Raw genomic sequence first — 22535 nt, forward strand, 5'->3', positions numbered from 1 at the left:
AAAATCCCAAACTGTTGAGGTGGTCCATCTTCCTACAGGTTATGAACTTTACAGTGGAGCACAGACCTGGGACTGACCATGGCAATGCACATTACCTTTCCAGCCAGGTTTTTCCACTTAGATGATGAAGACTCTCTTGGGAAAGGCTAGTCTCATTTTCTTGGTTTGTGGTTGTCAGGGAGGAGTTGTGTTGCAAATTCACCCTTTTTGACATGGCCACCCCCATTTTGTGCCTGGTCTCAATGCCCAAGGGTCCCTAAGGGCTACAGCCACCTTAAGGGTCCCCGACGATTACCCTCTAGTAACAACTTGATGCTTCGATGCACTACTATCTAATGTATTTCATAGTACTCTTTCACTACCACCCTCCAATCGATCTCCTAGTTTCTGTTTGCAAGTACTGTTGCACGCTTTATGTGCCATATTTAAATAATTATGAAGTTTTGATGAATTTAAAAATAAATAATACAAACAAATATTAGTAGTATTTGTTCAGTTGTCTTTTTATCAGTAATGTTCACCTTTAACTCATAATGTTTTTTGTTCAACTTTCATGGTATAGGCGAAACTTTTCTTGAAGTGCAGCAGCGTCTATTAAAAGAAAAAGAGCATAAGCTCAGGAATGCATTGGGGAAGCTAAAGAAAAAAAGACATCTACTCCGAGCACAGCGTCAAAAGCGAGAATTCCCTATCATCTCAGTCATGGGATACACAAATTGCGGTAATCTAGCATATCTGATGTTTCACAAAGTGTTCCTAGTATTTTTAATCACCTACAATGTCTGAATGGTTGAATTGCATTGCAACTAACACCAGGCATAATATGACACTCACTGACCAATATAGATGTGAAATCCTTGGTAGCGCTTTTTTGTCTTGTTATATATTGGATATTCTTGTTCGTGTAATGAAGTGATACCCACAGCTTTTCAAATTAATTCTCACCGTTGGTAATTTAACCGAAGAAAGATATCTTTCTAGCGTAGCCTCATAGCTTTCTCCACTATGTACCCTCAGATGTGTTGGAACCCATTGCTATATCTCCCTTGAATGTTCTAATCTATGTAGCAGTATCCACTTCACTGATTCTCATTATGATAGACCATGATTGGTCGTCCACACTGCTGCGTAGAGGAAGGTCACATAGTCCCTCATTACAAGTGGTGCTTTTTCCTCCAGAGCGACACCTCTGGGTGGAATTACATTTCCCACAATTACAAGTGTCTCTGGGCCCAAATGTATTTGGTCCACAAACTCCAGACCCAATGTTTCCAGGCCAAGAAACACTAGACCTCACTTCTAGCTGTGGGCAGCAGCACAGTCCGCCCCATGCCCAGTCCTCACAGCAGCACGGGGGAGCAAAACACACTCTCCCCCCCCCCCCCCCGACAGAAGCCTGCTCTGAACCTCCCCAAATCACATCCCAGCCATCCCCGATCCTCCTATTGACTCTTTCCAAGTGCTCAGAGCAGGAGAGGAATGTTATTGGCTTTCACCCAGAAATGAAGAAAAATGCAAGTTAAAGAACAAGATTTTTCTGGGCTTTTGCAGTTATTCCCTACTACTCCGAGATGAAAACTCTGAATAGCAGGAATTTGGTGCCAAAATACCAGCCAGAATCAGAGATCTCGGGTTCCTGTGTCCCATCACCAAATTCGGGCACACTCGAATGAGGACCATAATGGTTTCCTAACTGCTGAATGTATACACTTCATTTACAGGTATTTCCGTTTTATTGTGTGTTAGGAAAAATAATATCCTCCAGCTTTCCTTTCAAACTTTGTGCTTCAGTAGGATTGTCATATAATTTACTGTTCTTCCTCTAACTGCAAAGTCAGAGGGGTTTGTAAACACCAGTCGTATTGTTAAAAAATAAGCAGCAGCAAATATAGCCTGACATTTGATGTCTTTTTTGAAGCTACAGCAAATCTTGGAAGAGGACATTACGCTATCACAGATACAAACAGCCATAGACAATTTAAAATCCGGGAAAACCTCCGGTCCTAATGGCATACTGACAGAATTTTTCAAGAGGAATAAGAGTGTACTGGGTCCTCACCTGCTTCATTCAATTCTAGAGGTGAGGACGAAGGGCGCACTCCCTCCTGACTTTAGGAGCACTATGATAGTACTCATACATAAATCAGGCAAACCTCAGATGGATGATTATAGAAACAAAACTTTCAGCCACAGTTTCGGCAAACAGATTGGTGTGGGTACTGACCACTCTCATTCATTTTGACCAATCCGGCTTTATGCCCAAAAGCTCGACCCAGTTCAATCTCCGTCGGCTATGCAACTGACTAGACTCTACAATGTAAAGGAGAAGTGCCTTTATTGATAGTATCCCTGGACACAGAGAAAGCATTTGATGCTGGCTATTGGCACTTTCTGAAACAGGTGCTCAAAAGATATGGCTTTGCGCCTAATTTTGTGCCTGGATACACCAGCTTTACAAAGATCTGGTTGCCAGAGTAAAAGTGAGTGGTGAAGTATCGGAAGAATTCCTAATTGGCAGAGGCACAATCCCCATTATTATTTGCACTGATACTGGAAACCCTGGTGTGTGTTATATATGCTCACCATGATATCACAGGCTTCCGGGAAAGAGAAGGGGCCTCTGCAGGCGAAAGAATATCCTTATACGCGAATGATATCCTGCTATATGTTACAAACCCGTGACCAACCCCCTCCTGCCTGTTTCAAATATTTGAGAATTATGGGGCTCAAGCAAGCAAAACGATAAATTAGGATAAATCTAGTGTATACCCGGCGGGTCATGAGATTGACCAAACCAGTAAGCCGGGGCAACTGAAAATAGCCCTCGATGGCTTTAAATACTTGGGATATATATATCACCACAATTCGAGATCTGAGCCTGAACCACAACATATACAAAGTTGTAGCGGAATTGGACTGATTGAAGACACTGCCATTGAGGCTCCTGGGCAAAGCCGCTATGTATAAGATGATAATATTACCAGAGCTTCTGTACGTGCTTCAGAATAGATACTACACTTTACCGGACAAAGTGTTCATCGAGACAGAGGGTAGTCCGGAAATTTCTCTGGGACGGCGGGACTCCCAGAGTCATGCAGAGGACTCAATACAACAGAAGTATATCCCTCCTAGACATTAAAGCCTATAATTGGGCGGCTCATTTAATCGCGATCAATGTCTGGGATCATACATTGAGTGATCACCGTACATATGCACTAGAACGCACCCAATTTAATCCATATTCTCACATTCATTACCTATATGGGGGGAAAGGTACAAAGAAGCTACTCCCAGCAACACAAGTGACAGTTGCTGCATGGAAAAGGGATGAGGTGGGATAATCGAGTGACGCAGAAGACTTCATTATGAGCAGGTTAAAGAATGAAAGAATTCACAAGGATTTAAACACTGGAATAGGTTGAGAATCTCGCAGTTAGGAGACATAGTGGAGGGAGAGGCCCTTGTCTTGTTCGCCTTCCTGCAGAGAGAATACGAATTAACTTCATGGCAGTATTACAAATCCCTACAAGTAACTCATGCTTGGAAGGCACACAGAGAGACCCTTGACCCTACCAGGTAGGTTGCTCACCCTCCGCACAGCACCGCCTGTGTCTCCCTGCCCCAGCTGCCGCTGCTGAGAACGTTCGAGTCCCTCCTCCACCCGCACACTACCACCTGCGCCTCATCTCTGGTGGGCAGTGGTAGGCTGTAGGTAGGTTTGTTCATCCTCCGCTTTATTGCTTTTATTATATTGCCTGTATTTTCATTGTTGTGTCTGTGACTGCTGTTGTCTGTCTTCCCCTGCTGCCTGTACGTGGTCCGTGCCACTTTTTCTTTCTTCTGTTCCCCTCGCTGCCCCCGTGTCCTTGCCCGGTTTTCCCTTCTGTTCCCCTTGCTGCCCCTGTGCCTCTCTGCCCGTTCTGCCTTCTGTTCTCAGCTGCCCCAGTATTTCTGTATTCTGTATTTTGCCTCTGTGGCACTAGTTTTTCCGGTATTTCTGTGCCCTTTTTGCCTTCTGTGCCACTGATTTTTGTGCCCCTTTTGCCTTCTGTTCCACTTGTTTTTTGTGCCCGTCTGCCTTCTGTGCCACTCGTTTTTCCCTCATTTTTGTGCCTCTTTTGCCTTCTGTTCCACTCATTTTTTGTGCCCTTCTGCCCTCTGTTCCACTCGTTTTTTTGTGCCCTTCTGCCCTCTGTGCCACTCGTTTTTACCTCGTTTTTTGTGCCCTTCTGCATTCTGTTCCACTCGTTTTTTGTGCCCTTCTGCCCTCTGTGCCACTCGTTTTTCCCTCGTTTCTGTGCCCCTTTTTCCTTCTGTTACCTTTGTTGTCCCTCACCGCTCTCGTCGCTGCGCCCCCTGACTGCCCATTTGCTGCCCTCCCCTCCGGCCTCCCAGCTGCTCCTCCCTCCTCATATATACCGGCCGCGACAAAGGCACGCCTAAGGCAAGCCCGTCTGCGCCGTCCGCTCCAGGACAGTGCCCAGTGCCAGAACCCCTGGCCCCCGCACCCGCCACGACGACCGCCGCCACTACGACGCCAGCACTCTGCACGGTCTCAACTCCGGACGGAGTCACACCTTCAAGGCCACCCCGAAACGCATGCACGGCCAATTAACCTGCCGGAACTGCAGCTACACCAGCCTCAGAGCCGACGAACCACCCAACAAGAAACACCCCAACCACCTCCGATGCATACTACTGAACACCCGCTCCACACGCAAGCGTGCTGTCGAGTTCTGGGACCTGCTCGACACAACAAACCGCGGACGTCGCCTTCCTGACACAGACCTGGTTTAACGACTCCTCCGCACCCGACATCGCCACAGCCATCTCAGACGGCTACAAGATCACCTGCAGAGACTTCACCAATGCAGTCGGAGGAGGAGGAATCGCCATTGTCCACAAGAACAGCATCAGGGTCTCGACTAGCACCGACAACACGCTCAGCACCCCACGAACACATGCATTTCCAGATCCACACAGACCCTAACTCCACCCTCAGAGTCACCCTCGTCTACCGACCCCCCTGGATCGAGGACTGCGCCAACACCCTCGCCCGCTGAAGAAATCCCCCCACAGAGACACCAGCTGGTTCACCCCAGAACTCAGCCTCCAAGCAAGCCTGTCGGAAACTAGGGAAGAAATGGCACAGTGAACAAACTCCGGCCAGCCCGCAGCACACAAGGACGCCAACCGCAACCACCACCACCTTATCAGGGTGGCCAAAAGGACCTCCTTCAAAGACTGCCTCGACAACAACGCACACAATAGCAAGGATGTTGGACCCGGCCTCGTGGCGTGGTCCTACCCCTCCCGCATGGCGGGCCCAGGACGACATCGGCCCTCCATCGACCTGCGGTCGGCCCCCCTGACACGAACCTTCAAGAAACCTCGATGAGAGCAGCCCCCTGGCAACCTACGGCTCTCCCCCTTCCTGGTACCCCGGCAGACCCTGCTCGCCAACCCTGCCGGTCCGGCGACCATGCCAGGCCACCATTTCCGGCCCGACTCCATCTTGGGCCCATCACGTCCCGAGCACGTGGCCGCAGCCGCCCTGGCCCTGGCCCCAGCAAAGCCCCGACATCGAGGCACCAAGATCCTCCCAGGTGGTAAAGTGGCCACTTGGCGGATCCCGGAGGAGGGGAGTTTCGATGGCCCTCCAGCCATCCCCAGACGCCTGGTATCGATCGCCCTCCAGCCTCCCTGGGCGCTGGCTCCACCCACCTGCTGGGTGTCTGGACACCTTCATCCCAGCCCCTCTGACCCCCAGGCGCGAGGGTCCGGACATCAAAGGCCTCCAGTCCTATATCTGGGCCAGCCCTGGATTAGGACTCCAGTTGTATCTTGGAGTCGAAGCCCTGCTGACCTCGTCGCGGCTGATCCTGATCCGAACTCTTGCACCTGGAACCTCCGAGGCCCTGCTGACGCTGTCGCGGCCTGACCGAACTGAACCATCTTCGAGGCCCTGCTGACGCTGTCGCGGCCTGACCAAGCTGAACCACCTCCGAGGCCCTGCTGACGCTGTCACGGCCTGACCGAACTGAACCATCTTCGAGGCCCTGCTGACGCTGTCGCGGCCTGACCGAACTGAACCATCTTCGAGGCCCTGCTGACGCTGTCGCGGCCTGACCAAGCTGAACCACCTCCGAGGCCCTGCTGACGCTGTCGCGGCCTGACCGAACTGAACCATCTTCGAGGCCCTGCTGACGCTGACGCGGGCTGACCGAACTGAACCATCTTCGGGGCCCTGCTGACGCTGTCGCGGCCTGCTCAACGCTGAACTATCTCGAGGCCCTGCTGATGCTGTCGCGGCCTGACCCCTTGAACTATCCACGCACCAGTTGGTGCCAAGACTGTCCCGCTACCCCCTTTTCCCCGAATCCAAGACTTTATGGGTCCCTCGACCCCTGTGTTCTGCTACGACAAGAAAGTGCCTTCATTGCTTATATAAAGATTCTTGAGAATAGCCCTTCGTGTGGTGTCCGTCTGTAGTAGTGTGATTACTCCACTGTTACGATTGTAGGAGAGGAGCCTCGCCAAGGAGGCCTCCCTATGGCGCTCGGCCTATTCTATACCGAGAGGTGTGTCTCGGGGTGGGCAGTCAGACACCTTCTGTCTCCCCTGGGATCGCCTTTCCAACATTGGTGGCAAGCGACGGGATCCGAGCCCGCGCAAATCGTACAGCGAGTAACTCGCCACTACTAACAGAGGCACACAGCAAGCATGAGTACTAAGGAAGCCGGAATGACCACAGAATTCCAGAAAGAGCTATTAGAGGAGTACACCCATAAAGAACTTAAACAATTTTGCAAAGCCTTGGGTATCGCTACCACCGGACTAAGCACAAAAGACGATTTTAAAAAAGCGCTGCAAACCTGGGTGGAGACCAGAGCGACCCCACCCCAAACTAACGATGACATTGTCCTAGAAGTACCCGTGAGTACCATCATAGCCCCAGCGGAAGAAAGAACCGCCAACAGAGAACCGGGACTCTCCCACGAAGACGCCCCGGAGTGAGAGAGGAGTCGGCTCCATGAACTAGAGCTCGCCCGACTCCGGCTGGACGGGGAACTTCAATTAGCAGAAAAGAAAATGGCCATTGAACAACTACGATTAGAGGGAGATCTGGAAGAGAGGCGAAGGCAAAGAGAACTGGAAGAAAAAAGACTCACGTACGAACACGAGCGTGGCCTCAAAGAACTAGAGATCAAAGCCAAGATCGAAGAGGCGGGCGCCTCGGTAACCCGGAACCCTCCATCTCCTGCCGACCCGAAGGTCCACATCCCGAAGGATGTCATCAAGGAGTACTACAAGAATGACAATATCCAGCAATGGTTCAAGGCATACGAAGTTGCCATGACCGCGCACCGCATCCCGCGAAAAGACTGGGGTGCCGGCTTATGGGGGAGATTTGTCAGCGAAGGAAGAGACACCCTGCTAGAGCTGGCCGAGGACGTGATGTCCTCCTATGACCACATGAAGGACGCCCTGCTCATCCGGTATGGCCTCACCCCCGAGATGTACCGACAGAGGTTCAGAGATTGCAAAAAGATCCCCGGTACCACGTGGGTAGAGTACGTAAACTTTTATAGCAGGGCCCTGGAAGGATGGATAAAGGGCAGCAAAGTGTCCACCTGCGAGCAGCTGTTCGACCTCATCGTTTGGGAGCACCTCTCCAACAACTGCTTTGTCGAGCTCAGACAGCATCTCCTCGACAGCAAGCTGACCGAGCCCCAAAAACTCGCCGTCGAGGTTGATCGATGGGTGAGCACCCGGGTCCCCCGGACCCCGATAGGAGAAACGGGACGGAACGGCCAGGGGCACCCCCACCAGCGTGGAGGCGGAGGAGGCCAGAACAGGAGCCGAGACTTCCCGCCGGCCCCGGGACGGAGTCCGCCTCGGGGGTCCCCCCAGAATAACACTTCGCCATCCCTTACCAGGAGGGGGCCCCCTCCAGCACGGCCGGGGCCCCACTCGAACATTACTTGCCACAGATGCCAGCGGCCCGGTCACTATGCCAGTGACCCCCTCTGCCCCATGAACCAGCGTCCCGGCACCACTGGGCCTCCTACCCGCCAGTTCGCGGCTGCAGCCCTGGGAGAAGGGGAGAAGAAGACGAAGAGGTCTACGATGAAGATCAGAAACAAGCAAAAAGTCCCTACTTGGTGGGGATATACCCTGGAGCGTAGAATAACCTAGCCGAAAGGCTTTGAGGGTTATCTATGCTCACACAACTAGAAATATATCAACATAACATCATTTTATCATACTAATAGCGGCCAATAGTCAGTGTAGGGACCCTATCTAGATACACACACAACAATTAAAAGACTGTAATCATTACCAGTGAAAAATCAACAATTTATTAAAAAGTCATACATAATCATTTGCATCACAAAAACATTGCACAATACAATACAAAATTTAAAAAAAACAAAGGTCGACGCGGCGTTTCGGTGTCTTTTGTTGATGATGACACCTTCTTCAGGACAGGTTTTTTTTGTTAAAAGTATCTCAACATTTAAGGGAGATATGAAGCATATGTGCTCTCTTAAAGATGCAGATTTATTCTATCTTTATTCTGCCATCTGCGAACTTTTCTTCATTGGCGGAATTATGTCAAATAGTTAATCCACCTGAATTTAAAATTTCATATATATGGTCTTTGCTGTATCTGGGGCGACCACCGTCTATCTTTTAGGCTTTAACCACACGTAACTTTTGTAGTGGCATCTATGCAGCGCTCCAATTTTTCATTTGTAGGTAGGGCGTACGTTTTCTACTTTCCGTTTTCGTCTACCCACTTGTTTTGTCCTTCATTTGGAGGTGTCTTTAAGTTGCACTTTTTGTTTTTTCTACACCTTTTTGGTGAATGTCGGCCTCCCTGTCGCCTTGTTCCGGATACAGCTTCCTCATGGACCATGAGGAAGCTGTATCCGGAACAAGGCGACAGGGAGGCAAAAGTTACGTGTGGTTAAAGCCTAAAAGATAGACGGTGGTCGCCCCAGATACAGCAAAGACCATATATATGAAATTTTAAATTCAGGTGGATTAACTATTTGACATAATTCCGCCAATGAAGAAAAGTTCGCAGATGGCAGAATAAAGATAGAATAAATCTGCATCTTTAAGAGAGCACATATGCTTCATATCTCCCTTAAATGTTGAGATACTTTTAACAAAAAAAACCTGTCCTGAAGAAGGTGTCATCATCAACAAAAGACACCGAAACGCCGCGTCCACCTTTGTTTTTTTTTTAATTTTGTATTGTATTGTGCAATGTTTTTGTGATGCAAATGATTATGTATGACTTTTTAATAAATTGTTGATTTTTCACTGGTAATGATTACAGTCTTTTAATTGTTGTGTGTGTATCTAGATAGGGTCCCTACACTGACTATTGGCCGCTATTAGTATGATAAAATGATGTTATGTTGATATATTTCTAGTTGTGTGAGCATAGATAACCCTCAAAGCCTTTCGGCTAGGTTATTCTACGCTCCAGGGTATATCCCCACCAAGTAGGGACTTTTTGCTTGTTTCTGTATACTTTCTACCCGGTCCCTTAAACGGTCCCAAGGGTACCTCCCTCCTTGTGTTGTGAGTACGATGAAGATCAGACAGAATATGAACCGGCCGCCATGGCCCTAGCCTGCCTGGCAAAAGAGACCTGGTCCCCCAGGCCCCGCTACCGAGCAACACTCAAAAATACCGTCAGTGGGTCCACATCAATGGACGACGGACCGAAGCCCTCCGAGGCACGGGAGCCAGTGTGACGGCCGTCCGCTGCCACTTGGTGACCCCCGAACAGATCATACCAAACGTACGATGCCCCGTGAGGGCCGCCGACAACTCCGAGACTCTGTGTCAGATGGCCCGAATCCCCTTCGAGTGGGGGGGGGGGGTGTCGGGCACCCTCAAGGTAACCGTCCGGGACGACGCCCCCGTGGACTGCCTCCTCGGAAACGACCTCGAGAGCTCTCCCTGGGCCCAAGTCGAGCGGAGAGAACACCTAGGAATGATGGGACTACCAGAGTGGGTCTGCGCGACGACCCGATCTATGGCAGCCCGAGCCCCGGCGGCGACCGAGGCCGCCCCGACCGAAGAGCCGGAGTGGCCCGCGCCACCACCACCCGCAGTCAATGAAGAATCCGACTCCGAGCCCAGGCCATCGGAGCCCGACCGCGAAAACAGCCACGAGCTCAGCGACATACCCGAACTAGCCCAATGGCGCCAGGAGGGTGGTCCCACCCGAGAACAGTTCCGGCAGGAACAGAAGGCCTGCCCTTCCCTCGAGGGGACCCGACAGCAAGCCGCCGCCCAAGCTACGGGGGACACCTCGGGGTCCCACTGGGTCTACTGGGACCACGGCCTCCTATACAGTGAACAGAAAATTGCCGAGCTGGGGGCCAGCCGAGTGTTAGTGGTCCCCCTACGATTCAGAGACTTCCTTTTGAACCTGGCACACGATGTGCCCCTCGCCAGGCACCTGGGGCAGGACAAAATTTACAGCCGCCTGGTGACCCATTTCTATTGGCCGAAAATGCGCAACGATGTGCATAACCACTGCCGCACCTGCCCGACATGCCAAGCCAGCGGAAAGAGTGGGGGGAAGGTGAAGGCCCCGCTCCAACCTTTTCCAGTAGTGACCACCCCCTTCGAGTGAGTGGGGATCGACATCGTGGGGCCCCTGGACCCCCAAACCTCGCAAGGGCATCGCTTCATCCTTGTCCTGGTGGACCACGCCACCCGCTATCCTGAAGCCATCCCCCTCCGAACCATCACGGCTCCCGTGGTGGGCCGAGCACTGATGGGGATCTTCTCCAGAGTGGGGTTCCCCCGGGAAGTCGTGAGCGATCGGGGCACTAACTTTATATCGAAGTATATGCGGTCCCTGTGGCAACAGTGCGGGGTCACGTATAAATTCACCACCCCGTATCACCCCCAAGGGAATGGACTTGTGGAGCGGTTTAACCGAACACTCAAGGGGATGATCCAGGGCCTAGAAGAGCCCCTCCGCCGCAAATGGGACGTCCTGCTGCCCTGCCTCTTGTTCGCCTATCGGGAGGTACCGCAGAAATCCCTGGGGTTCAGCCCCTTTGAACTCTTGTACGGGCACCCTGTCCGAGGTCCTCTTAGCCTGGTCAAAGAAGGCTGGGAAACTACAGTCCAAAACGCACCGCCGGATGTCTACCGGTACCTCCTGACCCTCCGAAACCAGACTCGGAAGTTCCGGGCTCTTGCTGAGGCCAACCTGGAGGCCAGTCAGGAGGACATGAAACGCTGGTATGACCAGAACTCTTCATCCATCGAGTTCGAGCCGGGCCAGCAGGTCTGGGTCATGTCCCCGGTCGAACCTTGTGCCCTCCAGGACAAATGGTCGTGCCCTTCAAGGTGATCGAGCGCAAGAGCCCCGTCACCTACCTCGTGGACCTGGAGTCCCCCCGAAACCCCCTCCGGGTTCTGCACGCCAACCGGCTCAAACCTCATTTCGCCCGCACAGAACTGAGCCTGCTACTAGCTACCGATGATGGAGCCGAAGACGACTCCGAGCCCCTGCCTGACCTCCTAAGGTGCGCTGAGAAGGACGGCTCCGTCGAGGGAATCTCTCTCTCCCCCGACCTGACCCCCGCACAGCGCAGAGACTGCCAAGAGCTGTTGGGGCAATTCACAGACCTGTTCTCCCTCACCCCCGGGGTTACCCAGTGGTGTGTCCACGATGTCGACACCGGGGACAGCCAGCCAGTGCGACACCGGGCCGACCGAGTTCGGGCCTGCATCCAGACAGAAGTTACCAAAATGCTGGCCCTAGGGGTGGTCGAACCCTCCGACAGTCCCTGGGCCAGCCCAGTTGTCCTGGTCCCCAAAGCCGCCGCACCTGGCACCCCTCCGGAACTCCGGTTCTGCGTCGACTACCGGGGACTGAATGCTGTTACCAGAACCGACGCACATCCCATCCCCCGGGCTGACTAACTAATCGACCGCCTGGGAGCCGCCAAGTACCTCAGTACCTTCGACCTCACAGCCGGGTACTGGCAGATCGGCCTCACCCCTGGCGTCCAGGAGCGATCGGCCTTCTCAACACCCGATGGCCACTTTCAATTCAAGGTGATGCCCTTCGGCATGAAAAACGCCCCGGCCACCTTCCAGAGACTAGTGAACAAAGTGCTGGCGGGGCTAGAAGAATTCAGTGCTGCCTATCTAGACGACATTGCGGTGTACAGCCTCCACTGGGCCGAGCACCTGAAGCACCTCTGGGAGGTCCTGACGGCCCTCCGACGGGCCGGACTAACTGTGAAAGCCAGCAAGTGCCAGATAGGTCAGGGGTCCGTGACCTACCTGGAACACCAAGTGGGGAGCGGCCACGTGGCTCCCCTCCGACCCAAGATTGACGCCATCATAGCCTGGGAGCCCCCGGTCACCCAGACCGCCGTCCGAGCCTTCCTGTGGCTCACTGGATATTATCGGCGCTTCATCAAGAACTATGGGAGTATTGTGGGGCCCCTCACATAACTGACCTCGAAGAACCGGCCACAGAAAGTACAATGGACACCCGCGTGTCAGGTGGCCTTCGAGACGTTGAAAACAGCCATGTGCACCGCCCCTGTGCTCCAAGCCCCTGACTACAGCCGGGAGTTCGTAGTCCAGACCGACGCCTCGGAGCACGGCATCGGGGCGGTCCTATCTCAGATTGACCCCGAGGGGGTTGACCATCCTGTGGCCTTCATCAGCCGGCGGCTGCTGGCCAGAGAGCAGCGATGGAGCACCATTGAGAGAGAGGCCTTCGCCGTTGTGTGGGCCCTCAAGAAAGTCAGGCCCTACCTCTTCGGCACCCACTTCCGGGTGCAGACCGACCACCGGCCCCTGCGGTGGCTGATGCACATCCGTGGCGAAAACCCAAAGCTGCTGCGATGGTCCATCTCCCTCCAAGGGATGGACTTCACTGTGGAGCATCGCCCTGGCAACGACCACGCCAACGCTGATGGCCTGTCCCGCTTCTTCCGCCTCGACGAAGAGAGTCCCCAGGAAGATGGATGACTCTCCCCGCCTTCAGCTGGAGGGGACGTGTGTTGGACCCGGCCTCGTGGCGTGGTCCTACCCCTCCCGCATGGCGGGCCCAGGACGACATCGGCCCTCCATCGACCTGCGGTCGACCCCCCTGACACGAACCTTCACGAAACCTCGATGAGAGCAGCCCCCCTGGCAACCTACGGCTCTCCCCCTTCCTGGTACCCCGGCGGACCCTGCTCGCCAACCCTGCCGGTCCGGCGACCATGCCAGGCCACCATTTCCGGCCCGACTCCATCTTGGGCCCATCACGTCCCGAGCACGTGGCCGCAGCCGCCCTGGCCCCGGCCCCAGCAAAGCCCCGACATCGAGGCACCAAGATCCTCCCAGTTGGTAAAGTGGCCACTTGGCGGATCCCGGAGGAGGGGAGTTTCGATGGCCCTCCAGCCGTCCCCGGACGCCTGGTATCGATCGCCCTCCAGCCTCCCTGGGCGCTGGCTCCACCCCCCTGCTGGGTGTCTGGACACCTTCATCCCAGCCCCTCTGACCCCCAGGCGCGAGGGTCCGGACATCAAAGGCCTCCAGTCCTATATCTGGGCCAGCCCTGGATTAGGACTCCAGTTGTATCTTGGAGTCGAAGCCCTACTGACCTCGTCGCGGCTGATCCTGATCCGAACTCTTGCACCTGGAACCTCCGAGGCCCTGCTGACGCTGTCGCGGCCTGACCGAACTGAACCATCTTCGAGGCCCTGCTGACGCTGTCGCGGCCTGACCAAGCTGAACCACCTCCGAGGCCCTGCTGACGCTGTCGCGGCCTGACCGAACTGAACCATCTTCGAGGCCCTGCTGACGCTGTCGCGGCCTGACCGAACTGAACCATCTTCGAAGCCCTGCTGACGCTGTTGCGGCCTGACCAAGCTGAACCACCTCCGAGGCCCTGCGGACGCTGTCGCGGCCTGACCGAACTGAACCATCTTCGAGGCCCTGCTGACGCTGTCGCGGCCTGACCGAACTGAACCATCTTCGGGGCCCTGCTGACGCTGTCACGGCCTGCTCAACGCTGAACTATCTCGAGGCCCTGCTGACGCTGTCGCGGCCTGACCCCTTGAACTATCCACGCACCAGTTGGTGCCAAGACTGTCCCGCTACCCCCTTTTCCCCGAATCTAAGACTTTACGGGTCCCTCGACCCCTGTGTTCTGCTACGACAAGAAAGTGCCTTCATTGCTTATATAAAGATTCTTGAGAATAGCCCTTCGTGTGGTGTCCGTCTGTAGTAGTGTGATTACTCCGCTGTTACGATTGTAGGAGAGGAGCCTCGCCAAGGAGGCCTCCCTACGGCGCTCGGCCTATTCTATACCGAGAGGTGTGTCTCGGGGTGGGCAGTCAGACACCTTCTGTCTCCCCTGGGATCGCCTTTCCAACAAAGGAGCTCTTCAACATCGTGAAGGAACTCTCCAACCCCAGCTCCAACACCACCGCCATCCCGCCATCGCAAGCCCTGTGGACTCCCTCGGCACCGTCTTCCACCGCAAGATAGCAGACATCCACGGCAACACAACAGACCCTCCGCACACCATCGACCACGACCCCCTGCTAGCCTGGGCCAGCGTGAGCATCAATGACACCATCAAGACCATGCGCACAATCCACTCCGGCTCTCCGTCAGACCCATTCCCGCACCACGTCTTCAAAAGAGCAAGCAGCTCCATCGCACCCCACCTGCGCAACGTCATCAATCTCTCCCTTGAGACCGCGACCTTCCCAGAGATCTGGAGACACGCCGAGATCAGCGCCCTACTCAAAAAACCTAAGGCATACCTCAAGAACTTCCAGCCCACCTCTTTGCTCCCCTTCTTGGCCAAGGTCATCGAGATAAACGTCAACAGACAGCTAACCTGATAACTCGAAGAAAACAGAATCCTGGACCCTTCCCAGTCAGGGTTCCGCAGCAACCACAGCACCGAGACTGCCCTCATCGCCGCCACCGACGACATCAGGACCCTGCTGGACAACGGCGAGACCGCAGCACTCATCCTCCTAGACCTCTCTGCCGCTTTCGACACCATCTGCCACTGCACACTACGCGCACGCCTCCACGCCGCAGGGATCCGAGACAAGGTCTGAATTGGACCACCTCCTTCCTCTCCGGCAGAACCCAGAGCGTCCGCCTCCCCCCATTCCGTTCCAAAACCTCCAAGAACATCTGCGGCGTACCCCAGGGATCCTCCTTCAGCCCTACGCTGTTCATCATTTACATGGACCCGCTCACACACATAGCCCGACCTCAACATAATCTCCTACGCCAACGGCACTCAGCTGATCCTCTCCCTCACCAAGGACCCTATCACCACCAAAGCCAACCTCCACGAAGAAATGAAGGCCGTCGCCAACTGGATGAAGACCAGCCGTCTGAAGGTGAACTCGGACAAGACGAAGGTCCTCATCCTCGGCTCCAACCCTTCAGCATGGGCCGACTCCTGGTGGCTGACGGCACTGGGGGCAGCCCCGACACCCACCGACCCGCATGCAACCTGGGAATCATCCTTGACTCTATGCTCTCAATGACCAAGCAAGTCAACGCCGTCTCCTCCTCCTGCTTCAACACCCTCCGCATGCTCCGCAAGATCTACAGATGGATCCCGACAAATATTAGAAAGTCACCCAGGCCCTTGTCAGCAGCAGACTCGACTACGGAAACGCCCTCTACGCGGGAGCCCCGACCAAGCTCATCAAATGACTACAACGCATCCAAAACGCCTCGGCACAACTGATCCTCGACGTACCACGCCATGGCCACATCACCCCCACCTGAGAAACCTTCACTGGCTCCACCGTCAACAAGAGGATATCCTTCAAGCTCCTCACCCTCGCACACAAGGCACTCCACAAGACCGGCCCAGCCTAACTCTACAGACGGCTCTCCTTCTACACCCCAACCGCCAGCTCCGCTCCGCCGACCTCTCACTCGCCACTGTCCCACGCATCCGAAGAACAACCACCGGTGGGAGATCCTTCTCCCACCTCGCCGCCAAGACATGGAACACCCTCCCACTGAGCCTACGTTAGACCCAAGACCTGCTGTCCTTCAGGAGGATACTCAAGACCTGGCTGTTCTATCAGTTCCCCCCCAACCCCCCCCCCCCCCCCACCCCCACCCCAGCGCCTTGAGACCCTCGTGGGTATGTAGTGCGCTTTACAAATGATTGACTGTAGATTGAGACGGACGACATGCCTGAATATGCACCGTTAGAAGGGAGATTAGTTATAGTAGAAATTGGGGAAAAGGCAGTCTCCTTGACATATAAGACACTGATCAATAACAAACCAGATCCATTACTGGGAATGAGGGCTAGGTGGGAAGGAGAATTGGGGACTCTGGACGACCTGAATTGGGAGGCGGCACCGATGCACCCTAGTGAGATGGCCATAAAATCATGCCTCCGCCTAATACAATTCAAAATCCTACACAGGACATCTTATGATAGGGCCCAGCTACATGGCTTTGGCAAAGTAGGAACACCTCAATGCCTCCAGTGCAACACTGAAAGAGGATCCTACATACACACACTATGGGAATGCCAGGTCATAGCTGCCTATTGGGCCACCGTAACCACCGAACTTAGCAAGGTTTTAGAAGAGACCATTCTAATGGCCCCTAAATACCTACTACTGGGAAACCTAGGGAGATAGGTCTCCTCAGGGCCAAACGACTCTTTGGGAAGCAATGAATAGTGGTGGGGAAACGAATTCTGGCAAAATACTGAGGGGCGTCAACTCCTCCCACACTACATGAGTTGAAAAGGGGCATGGACATCTATATGGCAGCTGAGAAAGTGACATACAAGTTGGAGGGATGCCCGAGGAAATTTGACAAGGTATGGGGCCCATGGATTAGATACTATGGGATTACACCTATGGGGGAAGACACTCAGACCCAGAGTGTAGTCATGAGAATGCAGAGAGACTCAGATGTCCATCAGCCAAGGTGACACTAGCCTCAACCGTAGTGCTTACTGTGCCCACTACTACTGTAATTATAAGGGCAATGTGATCATCAATGCCTTCATGTACTACATCATCTGATATACCTGTATGTATAATGCAACAACTGCATAAAAGAAAATGTAATAAAACATCATTTAAAAAAAAAAAGAACATGGCACAGGATTTGTGTATTCTGAAAACAATGTTTTAAAAAATTATTTGGTGCACTACAGTTTTCTGTTTTCAAATATTTTTAACATCCAGTGAGACTACATCATTTCACATCTCACCTAATACAAGTGGTAGCTTCTTAAAGTTCACATCAGTCCTGCAACCTGGTGGGAAGCTACAGTGGTCGGGCTGTATAGCTTTATTAACATATATCGGAATTCAGTTAGCTGTGAACTTGCATACAACTTTAGAATCTTACTTCAGCATCAAAAATGGTCTGTATGCTATGCAACCTTGATGGAATTGTTATAGTAATTGACGCTTTGAGGAACTAGGGTAGGAGTCCTTTCTTTTTCACTTCCCCAAATAACTCTTGATGCTTGGGTGGCATCGCTGTCTTTATTATACTGGGAGCCCATCCAAGTTGGATTGTTTTTAAAATCTCTCTTTCATTTAACGTCTGACAGTCCAGCTGTCAGGGGAGGATGCCATGATTCTGTAAAATGACTCTGATGGTGTTCTTTAAGCTAAGCATTGTACTGTTTCTTAGTTAACACAGTGGCAGGGAAAAAAGTTGCCGCCCAGGGTAATTGACAGGCCATTCTGGAATACCATAGCAATGCATTGGGGATTGTAAAGCGTTCTCCATCTCACGGCCATCTGCATCTTTATGGTGCCACATGCTTGCATGAAAACGGCCTCTTTGATGTCTCCTCTTTCAAAGATCGCAAGAGCCATACAGGGTTGTCCTATTATTGTGGCATTCGACATGTGATAGCATGAGAACTTCTTTTATCAACTGTCCCCTGGATCCACATGTGGTTGCAATGGTGATGATAAGTTGGGGTTTGGTGCTCTCTAAAGTTTTCATTGATGAAAAGCTTGGAATTTCCTTCAAACTTCATATGTACTTAATTAAAGTGTCATCTGGCCTTTCTAGCTCATTTTGGTAGACACAGATTAATTACAAATTCCAATGGGGATGCGTAGAAATGCAAGTTGCTGTATTATGCACTTTTTCTGAGAACTTTAGTGGGCTGAAACTCCCATTTTGTCACGTGATGTTGCCTTGTGGTTTTTCTGAACTCTTTATTTTCTGATTTAGTCGTACCTGGCCTCCTCTCATATTCAAGAATGTGGATTAGTAGAGCATTCTTCATGGCATAGAAGAAGTGGTTACTTTCCAGCATCATTAATTCATCATTAGCATAGTTTTTTTTAATTGAGTTTTGCAACATCTCCTTTACTTTCCCCACTGTACCCCTTTCTTGACACAGGTCACTTCCCCCCTCAACAAGTCGTCCGTTTGCACGAATTACCATACTATCTCAATTCAACCTTTCCCTTCTAGGATGCTCTAAAGGTAGCTTCTACAGCCAAGGTTAGCATTTCAGGTTTGGAAACTGAATAAGCGTTTCTTCAAATGCATACTTCCTTCAGCTATAGCCTCTTAATTTAGCGTACATTGCAGACACTCTTACTTTACTGACAATTAAGAAAATTATGTGTGTGTGGTTGGGGGGTGTTTAGTTTATGTTTTTGCTAGGGTGTGTTTTGGGGGGTTTTAAATGACCCCAAGACCGTGCAGTGTTAAGCCTTGAGTGTCTGTAAAGCTGATCATTGGCTCTCTAGTAGATAATTTGTGGAACTAGTGAGTCCACTCATTCAATTTAAATGTATATTCATGTGATTTGTCTAATTTTAGGAAAGACTACTTTGATAAAGGCACTAACTGGAGATGAAGGGATGCAGCCACGGAATCAGCTTTTCGCTACACTTGATGTGACCGCTCATGCTGGGTTCCTACCCTCTCGCCTGCCCGTTATTTACGTGGACACCATTGGGTTTCTGTCTCAGCTGCCACATAATCTTATCAAGTCCTTTTCAGCTACTTTGGAAGATGTGGTTCACTCGGTAAATTTGACTCTTCTGCTTCTTCTTTGTTTTTGATCTTGGTGACAATGGTTTTTGGGTAATGTTCTGCTTTATAGATAATAAGGCAAGAGTAATGTAATTTTCAAACATATTTAAGAGGAGAGCCTTATAAAATTGTTATTGCACGCTTTAGTATATTAGTAGTTGAGAAAAATAACGTCTCTATGTGCTGTCCTCTTTGCCGCTTAGTATTTGTTTCTCTTAGCTGCACTAGACTTAAATATTTATTTTTTATTCTCTTTATATTGCCTTGGTTTTCAGTCATCCCTCTCCCTGAAGCCTACATCTGCTCATTTAAGTGTTGATATATGTATTAGCTTCTAGAGCTTGCCTTTCGGTACTATTGTGATATGGGTGAGCAGCAAAGTGCTGATTGCTGAGTAACTGCAGGCACTGGATAAGATTGTTTTACCTGCAAAATCACGTGCAACAATTTGTGTTATTGGATAATTTCTTTATTTTGATATATTCATTCTTTTATGACAATTTGCATGCTTTGTGAGTACCTTCACTCATATTATCTTGTCGTTGTTGATAACATGGCTCTGCGCGTGCGATTCTCCATTCCATTAAAACATTGTCATTATCCAGATCCACACATATACCAAGTAAGTACAATTCAGGAAAAATAGCGTGAAATGAATTCTTACTTAAAGAGAAGAGCACTGCTCACTGTGCACGATCACTGAGATGTTTAGAGGCAAGGTTAGAGATAAGTACTAGGACTCAGTGGTTATATGATCTACGGCCTGTAATCAAGACTCGCCAACCATTTTCACTAGTAAACCAATATACCTGTGCCACCCCAGAACAGGGAGACTAAAGAGAGCAGGGTGGACATACGTGCAATGCCCCCTCCCAGGTTTGCACCCAAAGAACATTAAAGTTTTAATAACTAAAGAAATGAGTGGTGTTCATAAAAAACCCATCAACCAGATTAACACCTGCCTCAAAGTAGTGTTTTAAGGCACATAACCAAATGCTGAAATTCCAATAAGCAGGATTTTATTAATAAATTAAAGACAAATTAAATCCAGTTTTTTCAGCCCTGAAGATGATAACACTCACAAAGAAGTATCTGGCCTGGCTGGAGGAGAAACGTTTCCCAGGGCTTGTGGGATCCCAGAAATGACTATAATTACATCAACTATTTAAAGGATGCTTTCAACAATGCTCAAGATATGGATTGGCAGATTTACAGGTGTAAAGGTCGTGCAATGCCACAAGTGGCTCTCTTGCTGAAAGCCGTATTAGCAAACTGACAAACCAGTGCATGCTTATTCCCCTGTGCTCTCGCTTCTGCTCTTCTCTTTTTCTGTGGAATTTGACAATCACATGTTCAATTAAGTGCAATGTGGAGTGCTTCTGTAGAGAAGCAAAAATAATATTTTTTAATTTAAGGAGAACCCCCACTTATTTCAATACTTTGCTCGAAGAACATTAACCTCTTCGATGCTCATGACGAGCTGAGCTCGTCATGAGCCACGGCGCTCCGGTGCTCATGATGAGCTCAGCTCGTCATGAGCCGTGGAACGCTCAGGTGCAAGGAGAATTCCCCTCCTGTGCTGAGCGTTCCAAGGGAGGCAATGCACCTGTGACGAGCTGAGCTCGTCATGAGCACAGGAGCGCCTCATGACGAGCTCAGCTCGTCATGAGCATGCGGGCGCTGTGCGCGCCCCCCTCCCCCCCAGCACAGCGGGGGAATAACCCCCGCAGCGAAGGGGTTAAGTTTACCGGACAGTTACCTCGTCATTTCTTCTTAATAGGTTCATTAACGCTTCAGTTTGCTGACATACACTGTGCTACTTGATTGCAGTTCTCTCGACCCAATCCTCTGCCCCATTAAAACCAATCATGGTTTGTATGTGCTAAGTTTGAACCATTTTTCGTATGCTTTATATACAGCACTTGTTGTACCCACAAATCTAACCTTGTATACAAAACAATTGCTTTTTATTGCTAAGGTCAGAATTTCCAAGTGTGTAAATAAAACCGATTGAGGTGCAAGGAATTAGATCTAGGCAAACGTAAGAATTGATAATGAACTGGATAATTCAGATTGATTGAGATTTTTAAGCTTGGGACCAATAAGATCTGACTAACATGACTTGTTTATATGTGTAGTGATTTCTGAAACTAGTTCTTTTGTTTATTTCAGGATGTAATTGTTCACGTGAGGGACATAAGTCATCCAGAAACAATCCCCCAGAAGGAAAGTGTCCTAGCAGTATTGAATAACCTTGAAATTCCAAGGTATCTGCTTGATTCAATTATTGAAGTTCATAATAAAGTGGATTTGATAGATGGGTAAGCTTTGGATGTTATTTTCCTATTTGGTGCGTGTTATTAATCGTCTCAAAGAAAATATTGTAAAAGGAAATCATTTTGCACACTTGAATATTGTATTCTTTTGATGCAGCGGGGTTCAGCCTGTATTTGCACAGTTACAACAGAGCTTGTTCATTACAGTGAACATTGGTGTCTGAAAAGAGGGACCTTCTTCTTATTGTGTCAATAATCGATATTTTAATACTTTCCAAGATTTGACAATTTTAAGTATGAAAAATGTCATGACTATCCTCGCGTTGTACATACAAATAGAAACACTGCGCAGCATTTCTTCTCATCTCTTTTCTAATCTCAGTTTGTTGAAATTGGTCACATCTTGGGGCTGGTGTTGAAACTGCTTCACCTGCCACATCAGCAGTATGATGTAATCCAGGAACAGGACACGTCTTACATTAACAGCACACATTCCACTAGCAGAGTAAGGTTTGTATCTTCCAGGGGAGAGGCAGGGGTTGGACATTGGATAGTCTTATTTTTACATAAAGACGCACCTTGAAGTCTGAATTCATGTGTTTACAGATATCACATGCAGTGAAACCCTACCTGTCTCGAAACTAGCACTGGTGTTTTATTACATTTAAGGGGGAAACATCCCTTAAGGATTAGAAACCTCACTCACCCGAGGGTGACAATCCTGTCAGAGAGAACACATTTATAAAACATATGTCAGTGATTCTTATCTAGACAGTTTTAATTCACGTCCTTTTCACACAGCGCTGCATACCTCACTACACTTATCATTCTCACATATGGGTTTAGTACCCATTCTCCTCGCAGAAAACATCTCTGAGCTCCTTACTTAAAATCCTGAAGTAGCAGCTCCCAGTGACGACTAGGTCTTCTGCACTGGTAAGGAGGACCCATATGATGAAGCATGTCACCCTCGGGTGAGTGGGGGTTCTAATCCTTAAGGGATGTCTCCCCCTTAAATGTAATAAAACACCTGTGCTAGTTTCGAGAGAGGTAGGGTTTCACTGCATGTGATCATGTGATATCTGTAAACACATGAATTCAGACTTCAAGGTGTGTCTTTATGTAAATGTATCAATGAGGGAACACACACCCACTTGTCTTTAAAATGTCCTT

The 22535-nt window shown here is 50.5% G+C and overlaps 1 protein-coding gene across 1 annotated transcript in view; it reads left to right on the top strand.

Annotated features, from left to right (window-relative positions):
- GTPBP6 (GTP binding protein 6) overlaps positions 1 to 22535 on the top strand; it is a 128330-nt gene that overhangs the window by 71860 nt on the left and 33935 nt on the right. The window contains exons 6-8 of the mRNA XM_078656170.1: positions 563 to 721; positions 18871 to 19079; positions 21259 to 21407. Of these exons, the coding sequence (XP_078512296.1) occupies positions 563 to 721; positions 18871 to 19079; positions 21259 to 21407 (517 nt within the window). The remainder of the gene's footprint in view (positions 1 to 562; positions 722 to 18870; positions 19080 to 21258; positions 21408 to 22535) is intronic.

This window comes from Lissotriton helveticus, chromosome 8 (assembly GCF_964261635.1).
Source record: "Lissotriton helveticus chromosome 8, aLisHel1.1, whole genome shotgun sequence".
NCBI lineage: Eukaryota > Metazoa > Chordata > Amphibia > Caudata > Salamandridae > Lissotriton > Lissotriton helveticus.